The following is a 24,321-nucleotide window of genomic DNA, read 5'->3' as shown; positions in this document are numbered from 1 at the left end:
TAAAGGCACAGGAGGGGCTGCAGCGCAGGCTACGGGGGAGGCGCCGGCAAGGGCGACGCCGGCGGGCGGGCGGTCCTCAGGCAGGCGGCAGAGCTCTTCGCGGCCTTGCCGAGGGCCCTTCTCCTCGCTTTCGCCGCCCGTCTCTGCTCTGGCGGCAGGAAGAGCAGCGCTAGCCCGAGCCTCCGCAGCGCCGCCGCCGCCTCTTCCCCTTTCCTCCCAGAAAACACCCCCCCGCGCACATCACACTCGCGCTTAGTTGCAACCGGTTCGTGCCGGCCGCCGGCTCCCTCTCTCGCCGCACGGCAGCGCGTTCCCCCCTTCATCTCGCCCTCCTGGGGGATGCAAGGAGGGGAGAGCCTGCTGCTGTCTGGGCGACCGACCGACCGACCGCCTTGCTCCGGCGGCCCCACGCTTCCCCCGGCCCGAGGGCGCAAAGAACCGCCCGCGCCCGCGGGTGGGGGCGTTCCTCTCGCAGGACGAGCCGGCGCTCAGCCGCCTTCATCGCCCGGGCCCCCGGCGGGCGGGGCGCTGGCAGGTAAACGAAGGGGTGGGGCGAAAGGAAGCGCCGCGGGGGCGCGCCGGGGGTCCCGAGGGGATCTGGGGGGAGAGAGCGTGGGTCGGGGGGTGGGACCTAAACTTTCCGCCGAGCGTCCCGGGGTTGGGCTCACCGAGGAGGAGCGCAGCGTCAGCGGTTTTTTGTTCGTGGTGGGGAGCTGCAGACGGTGTCGAGGGATGTGCTGCGACGGGAGCCGGGGTAGCTAGAGCCCCGGAGAGGTCGAGCGGGCTGCCGATGGTGCTGGGACCAGAGCTGGCGGCTCCGGCTTAGCTGACTGCGATGCCTTCAGACAACAGCGTGGCCCCAACATCAATAACCTTGCAGGCTTCTTTCGCCATACCACTTGGTCACTGCCCATGTATCACATAACGCGGATTACTTCAATTAGCAGTTCGTCTTAGGCTGCTGCAATCCTGTTCATTCTTTCCTCAGCCACGCTGAACATAGTGAGGTTTACCTCAGAGTAAGCATGCGCAGGACTCTGCTGTGAATGGCCGTTCTCGTTTCTTTTTTTGTACGGACACTTTGGGAGCGTGGTTGAAGGGAGGCGAAAGGTTCGGTTCTGCTCTTTCAGAGCCTGGCTGTGTGTGCAGTGCGGAATTAGTCTGCATTTGTGAAGTACAGACCAGAGGCTGAGAGTTACTGTCTCATTTTATCCCTTGCTACTCCTGCCTTTCCCCTCCTTCCTATCTCTGTTATGCTAAATTTAATATTATAAGCCCTTTCAGGCTCCTTTTGCTTCTGCTACCATGTAAACTTCCCATGTGCACTGACAGCCAGTGTATAAATCACAAAGAGGGAGAGTTTGTGTATATGGTTCTCAAGTCCCTGTAAAATGTTTATGTTGCAGACCATCTGCTGATGGAATTTTAAGTCGTCCCACCAATATTAACATTATTTTATCCATACATATAACTTATGCTCTGTCATCTTGCAGACAAAGTACGAGAAGTATGTTTATATGAATACAAGGTTTACTGTGTGGTAAATGAGCAACTTCCATCAAAGGTGGATGCCTCAGCAGTGACATTTAAATTGGCAAAAGAGAACCTAAACTAATAGTGTGTGCTTACATTGTCATGCAGCATGTTATATATGCACGCTGGCAGCACTGTGATATAATTTCCTGACAGTATTATGCTAAACACATTTGTGAGGGAAGAAGATGCCAAATTGTTGAATAAGTGCTTTTGGAGATTAGGTCGCAGATTGGTGTAAGGAGTTGCCTCTGATGGTTCAATCAACATTAAAATATAATTTACATTACTGTATTTGCACGCAGATCACAGAATCCAAATCTATTACCGGTAGACTCCTTTTCACTTTTATGACATATTTCTAAGATAAGCTGTGAGCCCATCTCTTGTGCAAGAGCATCACAATACCACAAAGACAACTGAGTATCCCTTTCTTTCAAGATATTTCAACTTCCATAGAAAAGCACTAGCACATAGCTTTATTATGTTTCCTGTTTTGAAATTTCATTCTGGAAACAAGTCCCACTATATTGTTAACATTTCAGCATAAGTATCACCATATACAAGCCAATCTTCAACTTGCCTCAAAATAGCCTCAGAGTTAAAGTATGTATGTGTTAGGGCTGAAGTGCATATTGTCTTGTGACAGCCTGCAGTTCATTGTGTGTCTCTGGATGTTAAAATTATTTTGAAACAGCATTTTATAACCAGATGTTGTATTTTTTAGGTGTGTTTTTCCCCTTGTCAATTTCATGTTGGTGTACTAGAACAGGAGTGGGTAACACATGGCCCACAGGTTGCATTCCCCCAGTGTGGCCTCTGCCACCAAATTCAATAGCAGCAAAAATAGTTGGGTTCCTCCCCCCCAATGTTATGGAATGGTTTGCTACCAAATTTCTATGGTAAACTGCTGTTTTTCCCCCCGGGGGGCCACCCCACAGAACGTAGCCTGTGGGATGTGGGGGCAAAAATGGACCCCATACCTCCTGCTCACCCCTGTACTAGAAGGATAATCTCCTGATAGCACAATATTTTCTGTGGGAAAATCCTTCCTCCAAGTTTTCCTTTTTGTTTTTCCCCTGCTGGTAATGCAATGTTTCTGAAGGCCATCTTTTATTAGACTGTAAAATCCTTTTGTTGTTGAAGTGCAAGAGCTCATCGTGATCATCTGTGTACGTGTGCACTAAAGAGCAGCAGTACCTAGCAGAATGCCCAAGTTATTAGGGTGGACATGATTGCAAGCCTATGCGTAGTTACTTGGGAGAAAGCTCTATTGAACTTGTGGTGTTTACTTCTGACTGCATAGGTTTAACTTGTAAAATATCACTGAACTTTAACAAAATGTCTTCACCAAATTGAAACACTGATTTAGCTTTTAATTAGTAATGCAAACAAGGTTGCAAATAAGTGTTTCCATTTAGTGTGGAAGTAGGAACTACACCAAAGAAAAGAACTATGCCGGCTTTGCTGTGTTATTTCCCTCCTTCTCTGACTTCCTGCATACTAATCTGTCAGAAATAATAGTAAAACGTGAAAGATTTGTTATAACCGGTTTACTTCAATAACCCCGGCACTCCAGCAGATAATGCCGGCACTCCTGCTCCGAAAAAAGAGTCCTGGAATTGCACTCCCTGTGTTTCTCCTCCACCACACCACTGGTTTTGTCATCAGTTGTGGACTAACTAAGGAGGCAGCTTTCAGAACATCAGGAAGCAAATATGGTAGACACTTAAGTCTGTGACACTAAGGTTAGCTGTTATGCTAACTTGCAGTGACCACTTCTGGTAAGTTGTACTTTTTTGTTTCAATTTACTTGCATTTTCTAAATGCAGATTAGTTGTGTCTTTTCCAATGCAAGTAAAGGATGTGTGCCACCCTTTCTCCAAGGTGGTCAGAACAGTGAAGATAGTTTATCCCATGTTATCCTCACAACACACCTGTGGGGGTAGGTTAGGAAGAGAGGTGGTGACTGTCCAAGGCTACCCAGAGAGCTTCATGAGCAACCAGAGATTTAAACCCAGTTTTCCTGAGTACAAGACTAATATTCTATTCACTACTCTACCCTGAGCTGCCTCTAACAAAACACTTCTCATGTTCTTAAGCAAGAAGGGATCATGTAGTACAGATTAGTTGTGCCTCAACTGTTAAGAGATCTTGACTATGCCCTTCTGCTCTGCAAACTGACTCTAGTTTGAAAACAAAACAGTGGACCGTGGAATACTAAAGTTGGGTAACTTTCTCACTGAATCTCATTGGCTGTCAGTGTCCTTTTCCAATATGTATACATGGTGAGCTGTACAGTATAGCCTTCATCTCTGGCTTTTAGTGATGTGCCATATCATGTGAGGGTATGATGCATTTCCTTCATTTAACTATTGCTACTTAAATAATACTTTATTGATTCAAAAGCATTTTTAAAGCATTTTAAATTGTTTAATGCTGGGTATAATGAACATTCAATATAACCCCCTTGCTTGACACTTGCTGTAGTACTGCACTATTTCCATGCTACTGTCTTATATTAGTGTGAAAATGCTTGGAAAAAGAAGACACTTGGCAAAAGGTATTGTGAACGAATAGACATTCCTGGAAACAGGAACAATAATGTTTTACAGAATGTGTTCCATTTCTCTGCACAAAGAGTTGAAATGGGAATAATTAGTTTCTCTTCAACCAAGAGTGTGATATTGCAGACTATCAAGAACTCTGTCTTCCAAAAGAAGTGTTAGGCAATGGATCTTATGTCTCTTAACCACAAACGAGGTAAACAGTTTTTTATCTGGAAACCTGATAATCTTAAGGGGAGATCACTTATTCATGGTCTCTGAGAATTTGTATTGTTTGGCACAAGCAATCGTTCTGAACTGGTTTGGGGTTAGTGATGTAATAGATGTAGTTTAGATGTGTGTACCATTTAGAAGGAAGTTTTGCCTTGAGGGGAAGGTGTAGAGAAGAACAGCCAGATAAAACACAGCATCACTTCTTTGGAAAAGGAACCCAGATGTCAGATGTATGGAATTATTACTGAGACAAGACTCTGAAAGGAGCTGACATGGATTGTGGCATGTAAGATTATAGCTTTCAGATTTTGGCCTTTGTAACTAAGTTGTCAACTGGCAACTTGATTTAAGGAGCTATTAGGAATGCTTCTTGCTGTCTTGCAATCTAGTGACTTCCTTCTTTTTTATTATTTAAACAGTAATTCCATTTCCTCCTCTTCCTCCTGGGTATATTTTTCTTCACTAGAGAAGGACAGGATGGGTCTAGCATTGTAATGTTTAGGCTCCCTTAAGGAATGGGTATTCAGAAGTCATTAGAAGTTGTTTGGATTAAATTTGGATTCTGAAATCTAGCCTTTCTTAGACAAGGGCCCTAATACAGCTAACATCAGTGGCACAAGTTATTCACAGCTAACTTGTATCCCAACACTTTCAGTGGGACTTAGCTGGCTATTAAGGGATTAAGTCCTATTAATCAGTAGAATTTCTTAGTAAGCATAGATAGACTTGGGCTGCTTGTTCCAACTAAGTGTCAAAGCAGACATTATGTTAAAGACATAGTACATAGCCATCGCTTTTGTTCTTTTTTACTCTAGTGTACCTGCAGGGGCCCCAGTCTGGATTGGGACCCTAGTGTGAGGGGGAAAGAGGTTTTTAACCCTTTCCTCTCACTGTGGGCCTGATGCAGACTGTGCCTGCAATCTATAGTGAAAATAGTTATCTATAACGGGGGAATCTGGTTCAGGGGGCCATGCACTTATACTGAAGTTAAAAAGAAAACATCAAAAGATGTGGTTGAATGCTACATCTTTAATGTAATGGCTGCTTTGGCCCTGACTCTAGCAGGAACTGGGCGAAGTGTAGAGGAGTGAAATTTTGTTTATAACTTTCTGATTAAAAAACAAATAAGACAACTGAGTGAAAGAACTTAAAGGGAAAGAGTAGGGCAAAGATGTACAAGTTGCTGGGGAAATAATTACAAAGAGAGACACAGAAGATACAGTGATTACAGTGCATTCATAAAGATATGATGGAAATTAGAGTTTATATTTATTCTTCAGTAATAAATGACTAGAAATGTTTTTTGACAAACAATTGGAAATAGTAATACATTCTGTGTAAAACACATGTTTATAACAATGAATAACAAGTGCAATTTGCAGTTTTAAGGATATTTCAAATATTTTATGATGCGATTTTGACTATTTATAATATACATTTTATATTTTAATAGGCAATATTTTAAGTGAAAATATGTACTCTCTAATCAGTTGTCTCATTAAACCCCCCCCTGCAAGTATGAGAGTTAAATAGGAAAAATAATTACCACCCTGTTGCTAAGTATATTGGCTTGGAAATAAGTTCCATTGAAATCAGTGGTATCTACCTGCATGCAAACAAGCGCAGAATCAGTCTGTAGAACTGGCCATTTCTTTCAAGTGTTGAACTACCACTGCAGCAGCAAGAAACTACCTAAAGCCCTAGGTGCTAGCAATTATTATAGGGAAATAACAGCATAATCCTATGCAAGTCCCACTGTGTGCATTATACACAGAGGTAAGCATGTATAGGATTGTAACCTCAGTGTATTACATATTTGAGTTGGGTACTCTTTGTCAGGGCGGAATAAAATCTGGGAGAAGCTTTCATCCACAAATCTCTAATAAAAAAGGAAAAGACCACCAATCCACATATAAACAAGTAGTAGTAAGATAAATATACTTTTTGTTTTGCATTCAGTTCAGTTACAGAAGGAATAAGAATTGCTTTTTTTTCCTATGCAGTTGTAAGCCTTGTTCCAAATATTTATTTTATAGATTCGTGGATAGAAGCTTCTTTCTGATTTTATCCTGCTGCTGCTGATGACAAGCACTGAACTTAAAGCATGTCATCAGCAGCAGAATAAGGCACTTATTTCCCTGACTAGGCTTGTAGGTTTTTTCTGACAAAAGTACTTAAAACATCACTAATCTATCCAGTACTTACCTACTGCAGCCTTCCATCCTTCACTGTTCCAGAGGGTCTGACAATAATCAGAAGGAGCTCTTTGGTGGTGCACTGCAATGGGTGGGGGATTGGCAAAAATTGTATGCCCTACTTTGTGTGATTGGAAGTGCTTTCCTCTATTGCAAAGCCACCATTGGACACAACCCAATGAATTCCACATAATGGACATCAGAGTGAATCTAAATGTATAGTACTGATTGATTGCACAGTAGTTAACATATCAATGTGTACTCATGGCAGTATTCTTTTATTACTATCCTGGACATCTTAACTTTGGGCATGATCCCAAAGTTAAACACATGATCACAAAGTTAGGCACTGGAGAGTTAAGCATGAATTTAACTCTCTCATTGAAATCAGTGGGGCTTGCAACCCAGTCCTATACATTTTTTAAAAACAATCTACAGTAAGTTATCTTGAGTTCAATGGGGATTATTTGTACACTTCGGGGAGGGGGCCGGTAAAATTAGTTACAGAATCTGGTATGGTACCAGGTCCTCCTAATCCGTAATGCTCTTGCCCTCTTAACCCCACTGTGTGCTAGTATAAAATGTACTGTAGTGCAGATCATGGCACTTCATATTTGTGCTTGATTACATACACTTGCAGTTCTCATGACATCTGGCAACCTCTTGTGGGGATGCTTGCTGCCACCCACCCCATGCATCAATGTTTCCCAACCTGGTGCTCTCCAGATGTTTGGGACTTCAATCAGCCCCAGCCATCATGGCCAAGAATGCTGTGAGATGTAGTCCAATAGATCAGGAGGGCATCAGGTTGAGGAAGACTGCCATACATAAAGCTGTTTATTGAAGAGTTACTCTATTTGCTTGTTTGCTTTGTGTTTTGTGCCAGAAAGAATTTAGCGGGGAGGGGACGGACACTCACCCACATCTCATAAAATATCTAATATAGTGTAGTGGCAAGTGTGATTTGGGAAACCCCTAGTTCCAGTCTTACCTCTACAATTATAACCTAATTTGCAAGGGTTTAGATAAGTCACTTTCACCCTCAGCCTCCAGAATCTGCAATATGGGATAATGCTGGCCTACTTTTCAGTTGTAAAGATTCCTGAGATAAGCATATGTGACGCAATAGGTAAATGCTAAGTGTTGTTGATTATATGAAAATAATATTTTAGTTTTAAACACCAGATTTAAAGGTTTGTTTCTTTAGGGATGGGTGGGGGAATTGAGAAACTACACAGTATAAAACAGGTAAAAGAGGTGCAAAGATGACACATTGTATGGATTAATTATTACAAGTTAAATCAAAAGCGGGCAGTCATCTTAGAGATTTGTAATCACTGCAAAATAATGGAGTATTAAAGTTTTTCTTAAGTTTGTTTGGCCCCCTTTTTTCATTCCGTGGATCCAAGGCTGCTGTCAGAGTTTAAGTGATGGTGGAAGTTGGGTCAGATATTTTGTGTGTGAGTGTGTGTTGTTTCAGAGAAAATGACAAGCTTTTGAAGTTTCCATGCAAGTGTATAAAATCAGCCTTACACAAGACTATCATATTCCCATATTCATTTCCACTACTTGGTATTACTGCACAGTTCAGTTTCGTCAGCTCAAGCACCTGATAATTTCTCCACAGGTTAAGTTGCCAGGTATACCAATAACAACATGTTCTAGAAGACTGAATGACTGAAGTGTTGTTTGTAAGTAGTATATATTTTTATATTATTAAGTACATGGAAGCATTATATACTGTTTATATAGAAGATTTTTCTTCCTTACTGAATTTTTGTTCATTTCATTTTGTTCATTGGCATTTCCCTGATTCATTAATTTTTTTACTATAACTCAAGAGAGTTGTATCCATCTGCAAGCAGAACAGAAACCACTGATGGAACTGATTCCCCCTCCAGCCCCCTTTGTGCCCCCTAAATCTGATCTGGAAGGTTGGAGGACCCTTCAAAGCAGATTTGGGGGTATGTGGTAGGGGAAGGTGCAGTGGAGAAGAGGTAGGGGAAGTCCTGTTGTGCAGGCAGAAATCCACTTGTGTAACATTGGATGTAGCTCTTACCTTTCTGTTACTAAAATTAAACATTTCTTGTTAACATTGTCTTATTTTGCATCCTTATTATTTTTTAAAATAAATTTTATTAGTATATGTAGATGGTACAAATTTATCCAACTCTTTAAAACATAAATATACAACTGGTTAAGCAAACAAGCGAACACATAACATATGAACACAGAGACAGATGTCGTTGCTACCAAATATGTCAAGAAAATAAAAATCCATTTCCAAAAAGAAAAAAATCTCAAGGCAGGGGAAACACATGAAGATAAATAGTCTTACTGTCCAGATCAGCTGAGTAGACCTATCCATATTACTTTTGACTTCAGATATATCGGTTTTCTGCAGAAACTAAAGCTAAATGTGTTGTCTTGGCAGCCTTTTAGTCAGCCTTCTCCAACCTTGTGCCCACCAGATGTTTTGGACAACAGCTCCCAGGATTCCTGACCATTGGCCATGTTAGCTGGGGCTGATGAGAGTTGAAGTCCAAAACATCTGGAGGACACAAAGTTGGGGAATGCTGGTTTATATGACTATGCACGTAACAATCTGGGAATTTGGATAAGTGCAAAAATAGGGCTGCTGTAAGCCCTGAAACTGGTGCATAGTCTTGTAAATGTCACTCCTATCCAGCTACTGGGGCAAGGAAGGCAAAGCTGTCCATCTCTGCCTCCTTACAAAGCAAACGTTTCCCCAAACTTTGGTTCCAGTGTGAGACCAGCAGTAAATTGCAAGTGCCCTTAATGGGCACTTCTGGCCCTCAGTGATGGTGGTGCAGTCGTTAGAACACCATTGTTGGAGGTTGCTTTCACTAGAGCTAATCTGGCTCCTAGCCTGCTGTTGCAACTGGTCCTAGGCAATCTGAGCATGAACTGCTAACAGGATGAAACTCCCAGTTTAATTAAAACTACTTAGGGCACATTGGGAACTTTTGGGCCTTTCTAAGTTTACAAGCAGCTCTAAATGAAGGTTAGAAAGCTTAGCCAACTAAGAGCTGGTTCATACATTATATATTTTCCAGTGAACGGATCATTCTCTTCATGAGTGACCTCTATATTTGAATACCTATGAAAAGGTAATGTTCGCCCCTTCTTTTTTCCCTGCTTGTCCAGCTGAAGTGCCTAGCTAGCTAATAGGGAAACAAATAGTTTGTTTTCACGTTCACACTTTATATTCTTCCATTATTTTTTGAGAGACCGAAGTTGCTTGCAAGGTTATCCCTTTGAATGGAAAACTAATATATTTTTAGTTGTATAAGGTTATGAAACTCCACAAAGAACTGCCGTGAACTGAGGAGATTCACAAATATTTATTTCAGTGAGATTGCACTGGACAAATGCTCAGTAGATTGACAGGGTAAACCTTGTCCTTAATCTAGAGCTGTCTGGAACAACTTGGTATACACAGAACTCCTGAGCTGATTCTTTCTCATTGGTTTGTGAAGGGAGTGGCCTAGTGCCCAAAGCATGTGGAACTGTCTACACTGAAATAATGAGTTCCCTGTGAACACTGGAGTTCTTGTGTTGGTAAGGAGTTTGTGGATAAGGATGTGTGCAGTGGCAGCATGTGGGGCTGGGCTGGAGCGCTAGTGATCAACTGCTGTCACTGAGTGTCAATTGAGAGGTGGACATTGCCTGCTTATGTACCAAGTTACCTCCTGGTAGGAATGGTGGAGAGGGCTTGGCCTGACTGCGATTCTTGGAGACCAGCAGGGAAGAACCAGGGATGTTATCAGTTTGCACCAGCAAATATTAGCAAAACTACCTTGCCTCTCTGCAGCAGTGCCCTCCCATTTTCTTAGAGTTTTGCTTTTATTTACAATGACATTTAAACACGTATTCAGTTTTTTGAAGTCTGTTCATTCCTTCTCTTCAATTCAGTTTTCCATTTGTGTGAATTCTTTTAACTAGAGCTTCTGACCCCTGAGTTCAGCCTGGAAAATGGTGTTCCAGAAGTCCCCAGATGGCGGATGGGGTTGGATGATAGTGCTTGTATCCTTCTTTACCCAGTTCTTGTGCTATGGATCTCCATTAGCTGTTGGAGTCCTTTATGTAGAGTGGCTGAATACGTTTGGAGAAGGAAAAGGAAAAACTGCATGGGTTGGATCCCTTGCAAGCGGAGTTGGACTACTTGCAAGTAAGTCTTTAGAAAAAACATAGCATTTAAAATACAATTTTCACTTATCATTTAAAATACAATCTTCATTTATTCTAAATACCTTCCAAAAAGCCAAGGTTTTTTTTTTAATTTCTGGGGTAAAGGAGCTGAATTCTCCTTAAGAATTGTACTGATTTTTTCCATATCTTAGAATACGAAAATCTCTAGTATATGCAACTGTAGAGTAACTATGTAATGTAAATCGGCACAATTGTTTGTAGCCAGCATTGATCTGGAAATGCAAATTGTGCCAACAATATATAGTCTGCTTTCTTCAAATAACACACTCAGGATCATGCTGTTTTGCTCAGAAGTTAGTCCAACTGAATTCTGTGGGAATTATTTCCTAGTAAGTGTGCTTAGGATTGCAAACTTAATAGGACTAGTGCAGATGTTGCTGCAGCATGCTTGTGTGAGCAGAGTAATGCCTGAAGTAAGGATTCACAGACAACAGCTATTTCTATGACCAGAAAAATTTGAAGATGCACTTTTTCTAAACTCGGAAATAGCTACTGCAATGTTACTTGAAACATAAAACAAGAAATAGAAAACTGATAGAAATGTAACATTTATGCTGTTATTTGGTTTACTGCAAGCTGAAGACCAGAATTTTGCAAATTAGGAAGTCCAGTTCTGCAAGTTCACCACAAGCAGAATAAATTATGATGATTTGGGAAATAGTTTAAATAGTGGGCACCATTCAGGGAAAGTTAGATGTATCTATGATCTGTTGAAGTGAATTTTCAGTGTGTGTGCATGCGTGTGTTAATCCTGCTCATTTGAATGGAGGGGCAAGGACCGGTGAAAAGTGAAAATCTCTCACCCTGGCCATTGAAAAGTTCAGTAAGGAAGCAGACACTGCTCTCATCCTTCCTCTGAAACTTGGGCCTATTATTATTATTATTTGTAACTACAAGCTAAACTTCATATGGCGCTTCTATGGTGCTCTCAGAACTATGTAGTAAACTAATTTTCTTAAATATGAGGAATATAATAAACCAACTTGAGATCTGATACAATTTCACATTATATTTTTGCACATAAACTTGAGAAATGTAACTTAGACCCACTATTAACTGGAAATCCCAACTGAAACCCTGTCTTCCAGTTCTTGTTTGGAGGCAAACTATGTTTTCTGCATGCCACAGTTTACAGGATTTGGACATGATGGCAAAGTAATGTTTGCTCAAACCAGGGACAGAGAGAATTGGAGGTGGGAGAAGACGGCATGTGAGTCTGAAGCTCATTCATGACAGCCAAGCCATGGCTGGTTGTTATGTTTGAACCAGGCTATTATGTATGTGTGTTAGAAACTGTGAAAGAAAGACCTCAGGGGGAGGGCTTAAAACAACTTTAAAATATAAAAAAACGTTGCCACAAAGATACAGAACAACTGGACACAGATTATAGGGCAAGAAGCAGCAGTTTAACATTAGGAGTATGTAGCTTGGATAAGATTCTTCTGAACAATGGATTACATTGACTAAGGAAATGCTACAACTTAGGCTGTAAGACTTCAGGAAGAAGCTGGGTAAAACACCTGATACACAAAGATTCAGTTCAGATGTCATGTTTACCAAGGCTTCGTTTAAACCCTGGGTAGTCATGAATGAGTGGGAGTGAGCAAGCGTGCTGGCTCCTGCCTTTCTGCTGAACACGGAATTGTGGATCACTGGGGGAAGAACAGCCCCAATTTATAACCCATGGTTTGTTCTGAGGTTACAAGTCTGGGTTGTTCTTCGTCCAACAAACCACAATTCCACATTTGGACATCTCACTAAACAACCCATGGATGGAGCATTCTTGGGTTGTTTAGCTCAGCAGGAATGGGTGGGCATGAGCCAGCTCACTTGCTCCAACTCATTCACAACTACCCAGAGTTTCAACAAACTCTAGGTAGCTGTGACGTCTGACATGGGTCAGTGTGTACATGCATCTATGTGTTGCCTCCATACAGGGTGATGGAGGTGATAAAGGGTAGTTCTTGACTTTTTCCATTGGAATTGATGGACCTTCTTTAGTAATGAATGAGGGGACAATTGCTCAATGTGGATCCAACTGAATGGATCTCTATGCATTTTTTAAGTTGTACCACCCCTTTACTTGACATAAAGAAGTTACCACATCACAAACATTCTACTGAGAAGTGTGTATGCAGTCTGCTGTGTCGCAATACAGAACAAGAGGCTTGAGCATCCTCCAACTTCTTTATGTACTAAAACAATAATTCAGATTGGTACTGTGAAAGCCCTCTAAAACCATGATTCTCAAAGCATGTGGCAGGCCTCCTTAAGGAGATATGGAGAGTTCTGATAAAGAAAAAGACATTGCCCTTGAAAATGATTTGCTGACTTTCAAGGAACATCCTATGTTTCATGGACATCATATCTAAGCTTTAGAAATGACATTGGCAGCTGAAGGAGGGAAAACTATTCTGCTGCCCTCTCCATGGCAACCAAGGCTCTAAGGAGGTACAGCATCAACCAAAGCCAGGAAGATCTATAACAAAACATCCAGCTTCATTTCTCAGGCCATACACTCTTTAACACCCCCTGCTATTTAAAAATGTGGGTGCTTATCTCATAATACAGTTTGATCATTCTTAGTGAAATAGAACATCATTTATTGAATGTTTCCTGCACTATTCCTAAAGATATTATTTGAGCTGTGGAGGGGATAACCTAACCTTTTGGAGTTCTTTGCTGTCCCTTTTTGTTTTAACCACCCTAAATAATTTGATGTTATCAGCAAACCTGGCCACACACTGCTCATCCAGATAATTTATGAACAAGTTAAAAAGCACAGATTCTAATTAGGGATGTTGGAGAAATCCACAATGGAATAAAATGTTTGGATTTCTTTGAATACAATCTGCAGATTCCATAGTGGACCAGCTTTTCCTGAGTCACATGGATTCTGTGGACTTGCAGATCATTTTTAGTACTTTCTGGAATTTTATGCAAATTTCGTCATAGAAAAATATGTAAAGTAAAAAACACCAGATGAAAATGAGCATTTGGGGGGATTTGCACTTTGTGCGGGAGGGATTTGCTCATTTTAGCAAATGCAAATTTCCACGAATTCGGGAAATTAGAATGGAATCATAGAATCATAGAATAGTAGGGTTGGAAGGGGCCTACAAGACCATTGAGTCCAACCCCCTGCTCAATGTAGGAATCCAAGTCAGAGCATCCCTGACAGATGGCTGAAAAAAAATCTGATTCCATTAACGAGCAGACAAAGGAACGAAAGGCGCCTGATAATCCATGAAATGCAGACGGAATGGATTTTACAAGATCCATGCATCTCTAATTCCAATACAGATCCATTGCAAGGACTGACCATTTATTCCTACTCTCTGCTTTCTGTTCTTTAACTAGTTTCTGTTCCATGAGAGGATCTCTCCTCTTATCCCATGACTGCTAAGTCTGATCAGAAGTTTTTTGTCAGGGACTTTGTTAAAAGCCTTTTGAACATCCAAGTAAATAATGTCTACCAGTTCACCCCATCCACATGCTTTTTGACACTCTCAAAGAATTCTGACAGGTTAGTGAGGTTGAATTTACCTTTGCAGAACCTGTGTTAATTTGTCTTCAGCAAGACATATGCAAAATCATATGCTATATGATTGAGAATATTGTCTTTAATAACGCTTTCCACCAATTCACTGGAACGGACATTAACCTAACCAGCCTGTAATTTCCTAGTTCCCTCAGCATCCCCTTTTAAAAAAAATGGTGTTACATTGGCCACTTCCCAGTCTTCTGTTGCAGAGGCTGATCTTAGGGACATGTTCCATATTTTTGTTGGAAAATCAGAAGTTTCACATTTAAATTCTTTAAGAACTCTTGGATATCATCTAGGCCTAGTGATCTGTTTGTTTTCAGTTTGCCTATAAGGTCTAGAACTTCATATCTTGTCACCACTATTTGCTTCAGTTCCTCAAACTCCCTTCCTGAAAATATCGGTTCAGTATCTGCCCTTCATCTTCTGCAGTGAAGTTTTGCTCCAACAAAGATCAGAGGTGGACTGAGGCCTTGTGAGTCTCTCCATCCAGTCCACCCATCCCTAAGCTCCACCATCCTGCCTGAAGAATGTGAATCCTTAAAATGTAAAGCCCTTGGTCTAAAGGTGAGTGCTTCTCTTCCTTTCTGTGGCCTCGTGCCTGGCATGCTCCTTATGCTGTTGGGCAAGCATGGTGATGTGAGAGGTATTTGACTGCTCAGGCAAATCAGACTCAGGAGAAGGGGGTCTGGAGGATTGTGGCTTGGGTTTCACAAGCTCCTGACCACCAACCCAGGTCCAGCATGAGGAATCCAGTGGTTCAGCACCCCTCTCAGCCAGTGGTTCAGCACCCCTGGTCTAATCTTCTTCTGACCCTGAACTTGAGGCTGAAGTCATGACATGATACCACTTTCAACTCTCAAAAACTATGGCTTGGATTCAAAGGTACCTCTCCACTAATGCGTCTTCTTGATCCCAGGAGTTCTATTAGTTCAGATCCCAAGCTGCTGGTTTCCATAGAGAGCACCATTTAGACTGAATCTAAAGCTCAACATCACTACATTATTGAACAGAATGCTGAACTAGATGAATCCTTGGTCTGATGCAGCATGGCTCTTCTTATGTTCTAGTGATGCCCAGTTGCAATGCTGTCATGGTGCTGGCATTCTTTTGTCAGTATGTAATTGATATACATTGATGGCATGTGAACCATGGTGAACGCATCATGTTAACAGTGGTCTTCCATGCCTCATCTGCCTGTTACTAAGCAACTCATTGAAATGGTGGCTGATATGTGGTTTCAGCTTTCAACAAACATACTAATTGTTGACATCGTTGCATCATTTAATGCATGATAACTAGTTAAGACAATGGGGAATAGGCTTATTCTGAAGTCTTCCACAGCACCCCCCGCCCCCCATTTCTGTGTCATGCAATAAAATTGGCTCTATAAGTACACAGCTTTGGAGTGAGTGTCGTTTACCAACAGAATAGTGGAGAATCCAAAAAATGGTGACAGCCTCTTAGACCTATAATTATTTCCTGCATATCACCTGACACTCTGTGGTGGTTCCTACTGTTAGCTTCCACTTACTTCTCAATGCCAGTGTAGAAGCACAGATGTGGAACAAGAAAAGGCTACAGAATGTTGCTTTAGGAACAGGAACCTGTTTGATACAGTGCCTTGCTGCATCAATACATCGCTTCTAATAAAGATAATATTAACTTTTCTGTTAAACAGAATCCCTCCAAAATAACCAACAAATTCACATCATCAGATGCATTGAGATGAAGATTATAGGGGAAAGACTTTAAACAAAGGGTGTTGCACAAGGTTTACTGAAATAGAAGCATTTTTTTGTACTGATGGAGAAGCTGAGCAGCATTGGGTTTCTTGTGCTGTGCCATGAAGTGCATTTTCCCCTAGTCATTGGAGCAAACATCCACTGGGCCAAGCATGCCCAATATACAAGTGTACATTCATTTTGCTTACTACTTTAACATGAATTATTAAGGACAACTTTCTCTTCAGTTGAAATCCTAAGCATGCTTGCTTAGAAGTAAATTTGAGTGAAATATATGCTTCAAATTAGGCTGCTAGTTTTCTCACCTTGTTTTTAGATTACTTTGTCCCATCATTTATGCATACCACTGGACATCTTTGATCAAAATAGCATTCTCCTCCCAGTCCCTACCCTGACTTTGGAAAGTTTCCTAGGGAGATTGCTTTAGGAAGCCAGCATGCAATACATATTTCAATTTATGTCTGCAGAAGATGGTGCTGTTAATCATGAACTTGAGTGAACTATATCCTTTCTGTTCCAACAGCTATTTCTTTATACAAAATATGAGCTGTGAGGGCTTTTTTATATCCAACCCAGAAGAAGAGAAGTAAATAACGGGTGGTTCGACCCATGGGATTTGACAGCAAGCCACTTTGGGCAGTGGTCCCTCTATGTAGTTCTCCACTAAAATTAGTTGCTGGTCAAGAATTTAACTACTTTGTCAAACAAATTAGAGAAGAATCTCCTGAGCTAATGGTTTGGGACAGCCTTCCACAGCCTGGTGTCCTCCAGATGTTTTGGACAACAACTCCCAGGATTTCTGACCGCTGGCCATGCTGTCTAGGGCTGATAGGAGTTGAACTCCAAAACATCTGGAGACTATCAAGTTGGAGAAGGCTGGTTTAGAGGTATGAGTCCAGAATGGAGGGAAGGTTTCTGTTGAAGCCTCAGGCATGTAGGCAGGACTAGGATGGCGATCTCTCCTCCCATCCTGCACTGGGCTGAAACTGCCCTCTGGTGGGCCCTCTCTTCTGTCAGTGGGCCTTACCTAGCTGACCTGGGGGCGGCAGCAACAGCAGCATTCCGGGCAGCACTGGGCAGCTGATTCTAATCACCTTTTAGATTCCTGACAATGCCCCGGAGTAACACTATGTCAGGGGTGTTGTAGTAAATTTAAAAGAGTGGTTAGGCCCATCCACCTGATACTGTCCAGTTGTAGCTGCCTGAGGATGCCAGATGCATTCCCATCTGCAGGTGGGAAAGAGGTTGAGGCTTTCATAAATCCCTCTGAATCATTTGAACAGAAATGCTTTTCTCTCTCCCACTCCCTTCCCTCTGTCTGTGAAAATGCAAGTTTATTTTTAAATGTTGAACATGTATATGTATGAATATACGTGTAACCCTTCATGAGCCATGCAGCGGAGAGAGGTAGAAATGCAAAGGGTATAGGTCAAACTAAATAAACGGACAGAGATTATTAAACTTTATCTAGTGCACAAAAGGTTTTGCCATAATCAATGTGTTAGTCTTTTAGGTGCTACAAGACTTCTTGTTATTTAAACTTTATCACGGTAAGGCTCATGAGATAAAACTGCTTAACCTTCAAGTAGCTTGGGATGGGGTGGGGGGAGGGGGAAGCAACAATGAGCATCCCAGCTGATGGCCCTAAGCATGGCACACTGAAGATAAACAGAGGGACCAAGACTATGGAGTATGGAGTTGGGAGGGATCACATGGGGAAGCAAATGCCAGTTGACTCTTAGAACCATCGAAAGGCATTAGTTAAATTTCCACCTCCTCCTACAGTGAAGCCACAAACACTAAATTGGAATCAGAGAGGGGCTCTCATTTCCCCTAATGTCACGGATCTCTTAAATATAGACACTTCATTTCCTGTTGATAGCAGTTCTGTTATGGGAAGAAATCTCTTCAGCACTAGTTTATGAGGCTTTATTTTAAGCAGTGTGTTTTCTTTTCTGCCACCCCTCCCGCTGTTCTCCCATAGGTCCTATTTGCAGTACATGTGTATCTGCTTTTGGAGCAAGACCTGTGACCATCTTCAGTGCCTTTATGGTTGCTGGGGGCCTGATGATGAGCAGCTTTGCACCTAATATCTACTTCCTGTTTTGTTCCTATGGAATTATTGTTGGTAAGAGAATTCATGGAGATTATTTTTAATCACCCATTAGCTAAATATCTGTTCTGCAAGGGGCTCTTGTCTTCAAAATTGAGGCCTAATACACCCTTGTATTGGTAGGAGCAAAGCAGTACCAAGCACAGTTGCCATGAATTCTAAAGAGGCTCGCCAGCGGCTGCCTCACAACCCCACTTCAAATGAACAGAGGTTGTGCAACACTGGGGCTTTATGGATTGCATCGCTAAAACTGACTGATCTTTGCATCCTTTAATTTAATGAATCAAACTGACAATATTGTCAAAAAAGGACAAAATGTTGATTCAGTAATTCAAGCATGCCTGATCCTTTGTGATAAACTTTTTGTATTTTTAGGACTTGGATGTGGCTTACTGTATACAGCAACAGTAACTATCACATGTCAGTATTTTGACAAACGCAGAGGACTTGCACTTGGTCTAATTTCAACAGGTATGGTTTTTAGCCTATGATAATCTTTTTGTTCTGAGTGACTTTATACAGATACAACACTTAACTGTGGTTTAATTAACTGTGATTATTTCATTTAAATTCTGAAACCATGGTTAAGAATTGGCAGCAAACAAGGACTTGAAACGCTAGTTTGAACTGGGTTTGCAAACCATGGTTAAACATTACACTTGTCCTGAGAAAACCATGGTTGAAATGATTTCACTTCCACTCCAGCCTCTCTGCTTCCTGAGTGATAAGCAGGCCCTGCTAGTGTCTCTACCTTATACTCGCCCTTCAGGGGCAGGGCCTACCTCAGTGTGCCAAACCATGGTTTCACTGCGAACTGATTCATCATGGTTTGGTGCCTTGGAAATGAGCCCTGTGCTCTGGCAATCCCCTTTGTTTTCCTCACAGGCTCCACATTTCAATTACTTTCTCTTTAGTGCAGACCATAGTTTTCTGTTACTTTTGGGCTTGCAAACTGTGGTTTGTATTTGCCCCTCAAACCAGCATTGCAAACCAGCTTCAAACTGTCAGTTGCCCTCTTGGCACAAATGATCATTTGCTAGTTTGGATGTAATAACAAGTAAGGAGGAAATAAGTAACTGAAGCAGAGTTTGTGAGGAGAGAAGTGGGGAAAGTGTGCAAGAAAACAGGGTGCAGTCCTTTAATGCCATGTGTCTGAATTGAGTTTTAGTGTTTCTGATCTTAGCCCTGGGAAAGGAAGCAAACCATGGTTAAGCATTATATAAGCACTAGGCCAAAGACATTATCTATGTTAGAGTTATGTACAAGAACGAAGAAAAGCAGAAGGTTAGATCATGAATGAGAGATCTGAACCATCTCTAACTCAGCCATCCCAACCACTCTTCAATTCCAAAATGCCTGTTTTAAAAATTAGGCTTTTATGTATTTTGTTCCCATATAGACTCCTTCTCATATTCTTTCCTCATTTGTACAGTGTTCTATATTACTTTTTGCACCCAAGATTAATCCCTGAAAAGCAGTGTCTCTTAGGGACATACGAATGCAACCTTTCAGCATTATCTGCTCAGAAAATCAGGATTATCTAAGGCCCTTTGTCTGAATCAAAAATAAAACAATGCAAACATGTATCTGATAGTATGAATATACCTCTAGCTATTTTTTTTTTCATGCCTGACTTGTCTCCAATTCATTCCTCTTTATTTATTCTTTTTCTAGCTAAAAGTATTTGCTGTACTTCATTCTGTGTCAGGGCTTTTACATTAAAAAAATGCTCTTAAAAAGAGTATATAATTTCGAAAAACAATATACACAGTAATTTATTTAAGTGTGTATCTGTTGCTTTCCTAAAGAAAATAGTGGTGTTCAGTGAAAGCATCAATAATTAATCTATGATAGTAACTATATAACTTTACCAGACTTTAAAACTTGTGACTCACCATGCCAGAAGTAGCTCATCAGCCATGGCATGGCTGCCTACCAAAAGCTTGATAAACCACCTGTTTTTGCTGTCAACCTGCCTGCGAGTTTTCAGACACTTCAGGCCACATGATACAGGCCTTTGTTCTAAGTTTGGCTTGATTAATCACAAGTTGAATGGGCCTGTATTTAAAATCAAGGAATCCTCCCACCCTCATTTCATAAATCATATGTTCAACCAGTTGATTGTATGTAGCATTGATAGGTTATTTTATGAAATTATTTCAGTGTTTCAATTTTCTGCTTTCAGGGTCAAGCGTGGGACTTTTTATATATGCAGCTTTACAGAGAGAACTCATCGAACTGTATGGATTGGATGGGTGTTTGCTTATTGTTGGTGCATTGTCTCTAAATATATTAGCCTGTGGGAGTCTAATGCGGCCTTTGCAGTTGTGTGGTTCTGCCTTACAGGAGAAGCAAAGTCTTGAGAAGGTTCCAGATCAATACCTCATTTATAATGAAAAAGAAAAGAATGTTTACGAAGAAAACATAAACATACTTGAAAAGGCCAGTAATGAAGGAAAGGGTGTGAGTAAAACATCCTGTGGCGATGGCAAACAAGATATTCTTAAAACTAAGAACAGACTATTATCAGTGGCGTCGAGAGAGACAGACACTTACAAAAAGAAAGTTGTAGAGCAGACATATTTCTGTAAACAGCTTGCCAAGAAGAAATGGCACCTGTACTTGGACTACTGGGAGGAAACAGTGGATCTCTTTAAAAACAAAGTATTTTCATCACTTTTTATTGCCATTTTCTTCTTTGACATTGGTGGCTTTCCTCCTTCATTGCTCATGGAAGACATAGCAAGAAGTTCAAACATTGGCGAAGAAGACTGTGTCATTCCTCTCATTTCTATAATAGGTATTATGACTGCCATTGGCAAACTTGTTCTAGGAATACTGGCAGATTTTAACTGGATTAATACTTTATATCTGTATGTCTTGACTTTAATAATGACTGCAGTGGCGCTGGTTTTAATTCCATTTGCCCAAAGTTACATTACACTGGCAATACTTTCAGGGGTTTTAGGTTTTCTGACGGGCAATTGGTCAATTTTTCCATATGTAACAACAAAGACTGTGGGAATTGAGAAATTAACACATGCATATGGCATATTGATGTTTTTTGCTGGACTTGGGAACAGTCTTGGACCACCCATTGTAGGTAAGATTGTATTTTAACCACATATATAATTATTATGAAGTATATTTTCTTTATTTTTTAATTGCATCTACTTATAATGCAGTTAATTTCAGCTGGCTGTGGCAAATATAGAATTATTAAATAAGATATCCTGCAAAGAAATACATTAAACAACATACCTTTCACTGTTCAAACGTCATTGTAAGTGCGAGGAAATATGCATTCTGAACCAAACCCTTTGTTCTATTTTCTGATCCACAGAAATAGTTTTAAAACATAGTTTTTATTTTGTTTGGCACCCCTGGGAGACATTATCAGTGACTTGCCAACCTCTAAGCCCAAGCACTTGTGGAAGCAGTGCAGAACTTGTCTTTGCAGGAGGTTCAAGGTGAAGTCAGCAGAGAGGTGGAGGGTTGCTAATGGGATGTTTTGCCTTGCTAGGATTCTTTGACTTTTGTGACTTGTCCCCAAACCTTCAGGACTGGGTGTGCCATAAGACAAGATGTCACAATGGCTTGAAACATAGGAAGCTGCCTTTTGCTATGTCAGACCACTGGTATGTCTAGCTCCATATTATCTGCATCATGGATACTGAACCTCTTTCAGCCTGAGAGCCAAATTCAATTTCAGAGAAGGTCTCAGGGGCCACATTCCAGTTGTAGGTGGGGCCAAAGGCAAAAGGGTGGGGCCAAAATACCAAAAATACTTGCATATTTTAGCTTACATTTCTTACTGCCAATAACTAAGCTGTAGGAGAGGCATTTCAACCTTTTAGAAGGGGGAAAAATCTGCACCAAATCCAGGAAACTACCAAACAATTTGTGGTCGAGGGGAAGTGGAAGGGACCTGGGAAAGGGGGTGTGGCAATCTGGGGAACCCCAGAGGGCTGGATTGGAACCCCAGGCAGGCCAAATTTGGCCCTGGGCCTGAGATGCTGCATCCCTAGCCTACATTGACCAGGTTTCAGACAGATGTCTTTTGCAGCCTTACCTAGAGATGCCAGGGATTGGATGTAAGACATTCTGCATGCAAAGCATGTGCTACAGCCCTTCCCCAGATTCAGATCCCATGCCAAACCATAGTTAATAAGCCTTAGCATGGTTTGTACTTCCACTGTACCACAGGCAAACTGTGGTTTAGAGCTGTTCATTTTCCATCTGCTCAGCACTCAGTTTCGTAAGTTTACTCCCATCTCCCTGGTCTAGCAGCCTCCTTTTGAGGCAGAGCAAGTTGGGCTGTAACTGCAGTTTCTCAATAGTTTGTGAATTCACACACAATGGCTGTGCCCAAACCAACTTAAAACTGTAGGCTTATACCCTGATCTGGCAGCCTGTCACAAACCATGGTTTGTGAACTGGCTTCAGTTCAGACATAAAAAACATACCATGGTTTGGTATGAAATCTGAGTGTAGCCAATGTATTACTTTACTTGCTGGTATGGAATATTTATTTTGAAGTTACTCCATTCTTTTTATGGAAAAGCAGAAAGTATTCTTTCACTTTTGAACTGCCTAGATGCAGAGTAATACAATATATTTAGGGGTTACTCATCTGTTGTGTAAAAGTATATGCGTCTGACAGCTCTTTTTGTTCTTTTTCAGGTTGGTTTTATGACTGGACCAAGTCTTATGACATAGCATTTTACTTTAGTGGACTTTGTGTTCTGTTTGGAGGGCTGCTATTGTTGGTGGCAGCACTGCCATGCTGGAACAGCATGGGCAATAGCAATCAACCCGAAAAGCCACTTCCAAATATTTATCCCTGCAAGGTTGCATCTGGTGTATAGGTGACAGTGTGGAACACTTGCTTCTTTTTAATACTGCACAGCAAGATATTTTTAGAAATCTTTCCACTTATTTATGAAGTTAAAAAGAATACTACTACTTTATACTACTTCAAAATGCTTGTAGCTTTGATCCAGAGCCTCATGCATGGATGAAGCACCTATTTCTGGCTGTGGCAGGTGAAGCTCCATTAGCACAAGGGGCCTTTTCTTTGTCAATGCCAATAATCAGAAAGCTCTGCTTGTGCCTAGGGGCTATATTGCTTGATTACAGCGAACCTAGGGGCTCTCAATGTGTGCAGTGATTCATATGTGTAAGGGCATCCCCATTGGATTCAGTGTTAGAGAGCTCTACGTGTGCAATGGAAATACCCATGTGGAATACAGAAATCAGTACTGAGGTCTTGGTGTGTGCAGAATCTCTATGTGCTTGGGTGAAGTGCATAAAGAGACCTAACCCAGAGCAATCATGATTTGCTTTTTCTTACTCATGGTGTATTGTACTACAGTCTCACCAACTAAATATTTTTGTAATGGAACAAAATGTATTTTATACGAACTTTCATGTAAACATTTTGCTTTTGCGTATCTTTGACAAAGATGGCACTGACTTCTCTCTTTAGAAACCTTGATAGCTCTATAGTGAGAGACTTTTTAAGACAACCTGATCACATCAATCTGAATGTAATACGAAACTGGGGTGCTTGCTTGCTGATAAGGTAGATGGTTTCTGTTAGAAGGTCTCATTGGCTGCCACAAAAAGGATTTTGGTCACATTACCTATGAAGTAAACAGTATGGCGCGAATCAAGCTTCTAAATGCTACTGAAGATGCTGCAAATATTTTACCGCTCCCTTCTTCAGAGGGCTGTATGTGTGTTTTTTTTAAAAAAAAAAACACTGTTAAAACCAAAATCTATAAAACCAAGGAATAAATACAACTTGTGAAACAAACATATCATCTTGAAATAGTTTTATCCCATGTCAAAATTCCAATTTAGACCCCATAAACAGTACCATGCCATTCTAAACTCTTCTAGTAGTTACATTTTAAAAAAACCCAACAACTACTAGTACTTGGATGGGAGACTGCCTGGGAATCAGACTTCCTGCATTGAGCAGGGGGTTGGACTTGATGGTCTTGTAGGCCCCTTCCACCTCTATGATCTATGAACTATGTAGGCTCTGTTCAGTTTCAAAATAATTTTGCTATTAAATGTTTAAGGTAAATATTTAAGGTAAACACACACAACATCGAACAATTTGCTGTCAAAATAATATTTACATGGAGGGATATTAGAAGACAATATCGAC

At 41.1% G+C, this 24,321-nt stretch overlaps 1 protein-coding gene across 7 annotated transcripts; it reads left to right on the top strand.

The window, feature by feature from the left end:
• Window positions 1-26: 26 nt before the first annotated feature.
• SLC16A9 (solute carrier family 16 member 9) lies at window positions 27-24,321 on the top strand. Of its 7 annotated transcripts, none has more exons than XM_084845350.1 (8): window positions 58-535; window positions 8,136-8,199; window positions 10,475-10,700; window positions 14,718-14,852; window positions 18,015-18,158; window positions 18,519-18,614; window positions 20,329-21,246; window positions 22,827-24,321. In XM_084845350.1, the coding sequence occupies exons 5-8, from the start codon at window positions 18,080-18,082 to the stop codon at window positions 23,009-23,011; spliced, it is 1,278 nt and encodes a 425-aa protein (XP_084701476.1). In that variant the 5' UTR covers window positions 58-535; window positions 8,136-8,199; window positions 10,475-10,700; window positions 14,718-14,852; window positions 18,015-18,079; the 3' UTR covers window positions 23,012-24,321. The 7 variants fall into 7 exon arrangements, with proteins under 7 accessions (XP_084701472.1, XP_084701476.1, XP_084701475.1 ...); XM_084845352.1 differs by having other exon boundaries at window positions 448-535; window positions 10,475-10,555; window positions 14,695-14,852; XM_084845348.1 differs by lacking the exon at window positions 14,718-14,852 and adding an exon at window positions 3,113-3,317 and having other exon boundaries at window positions 459-535.

The sequence above is a fragment of the Heloderma suspectum genome, chromosome 3, assembly GCF_057233095.1.
Source record: "Heloderma suspectum isolate Gila_16-S chromosome 3, 16-S_ref, whole genome shotgun sequence".
Classification (NCBI taxonomy): Eukaryota; Metazoa; Chordata; class Lepidosauria; order Squamata; family Helodermatidae; genus Heloderma; species Heloderma suspectum.
The sequence above is the reverse complement of the archived record's forward strand: the minus strand, read 5'-3'. Positions and strand labels throughout refer to the sequence as shown.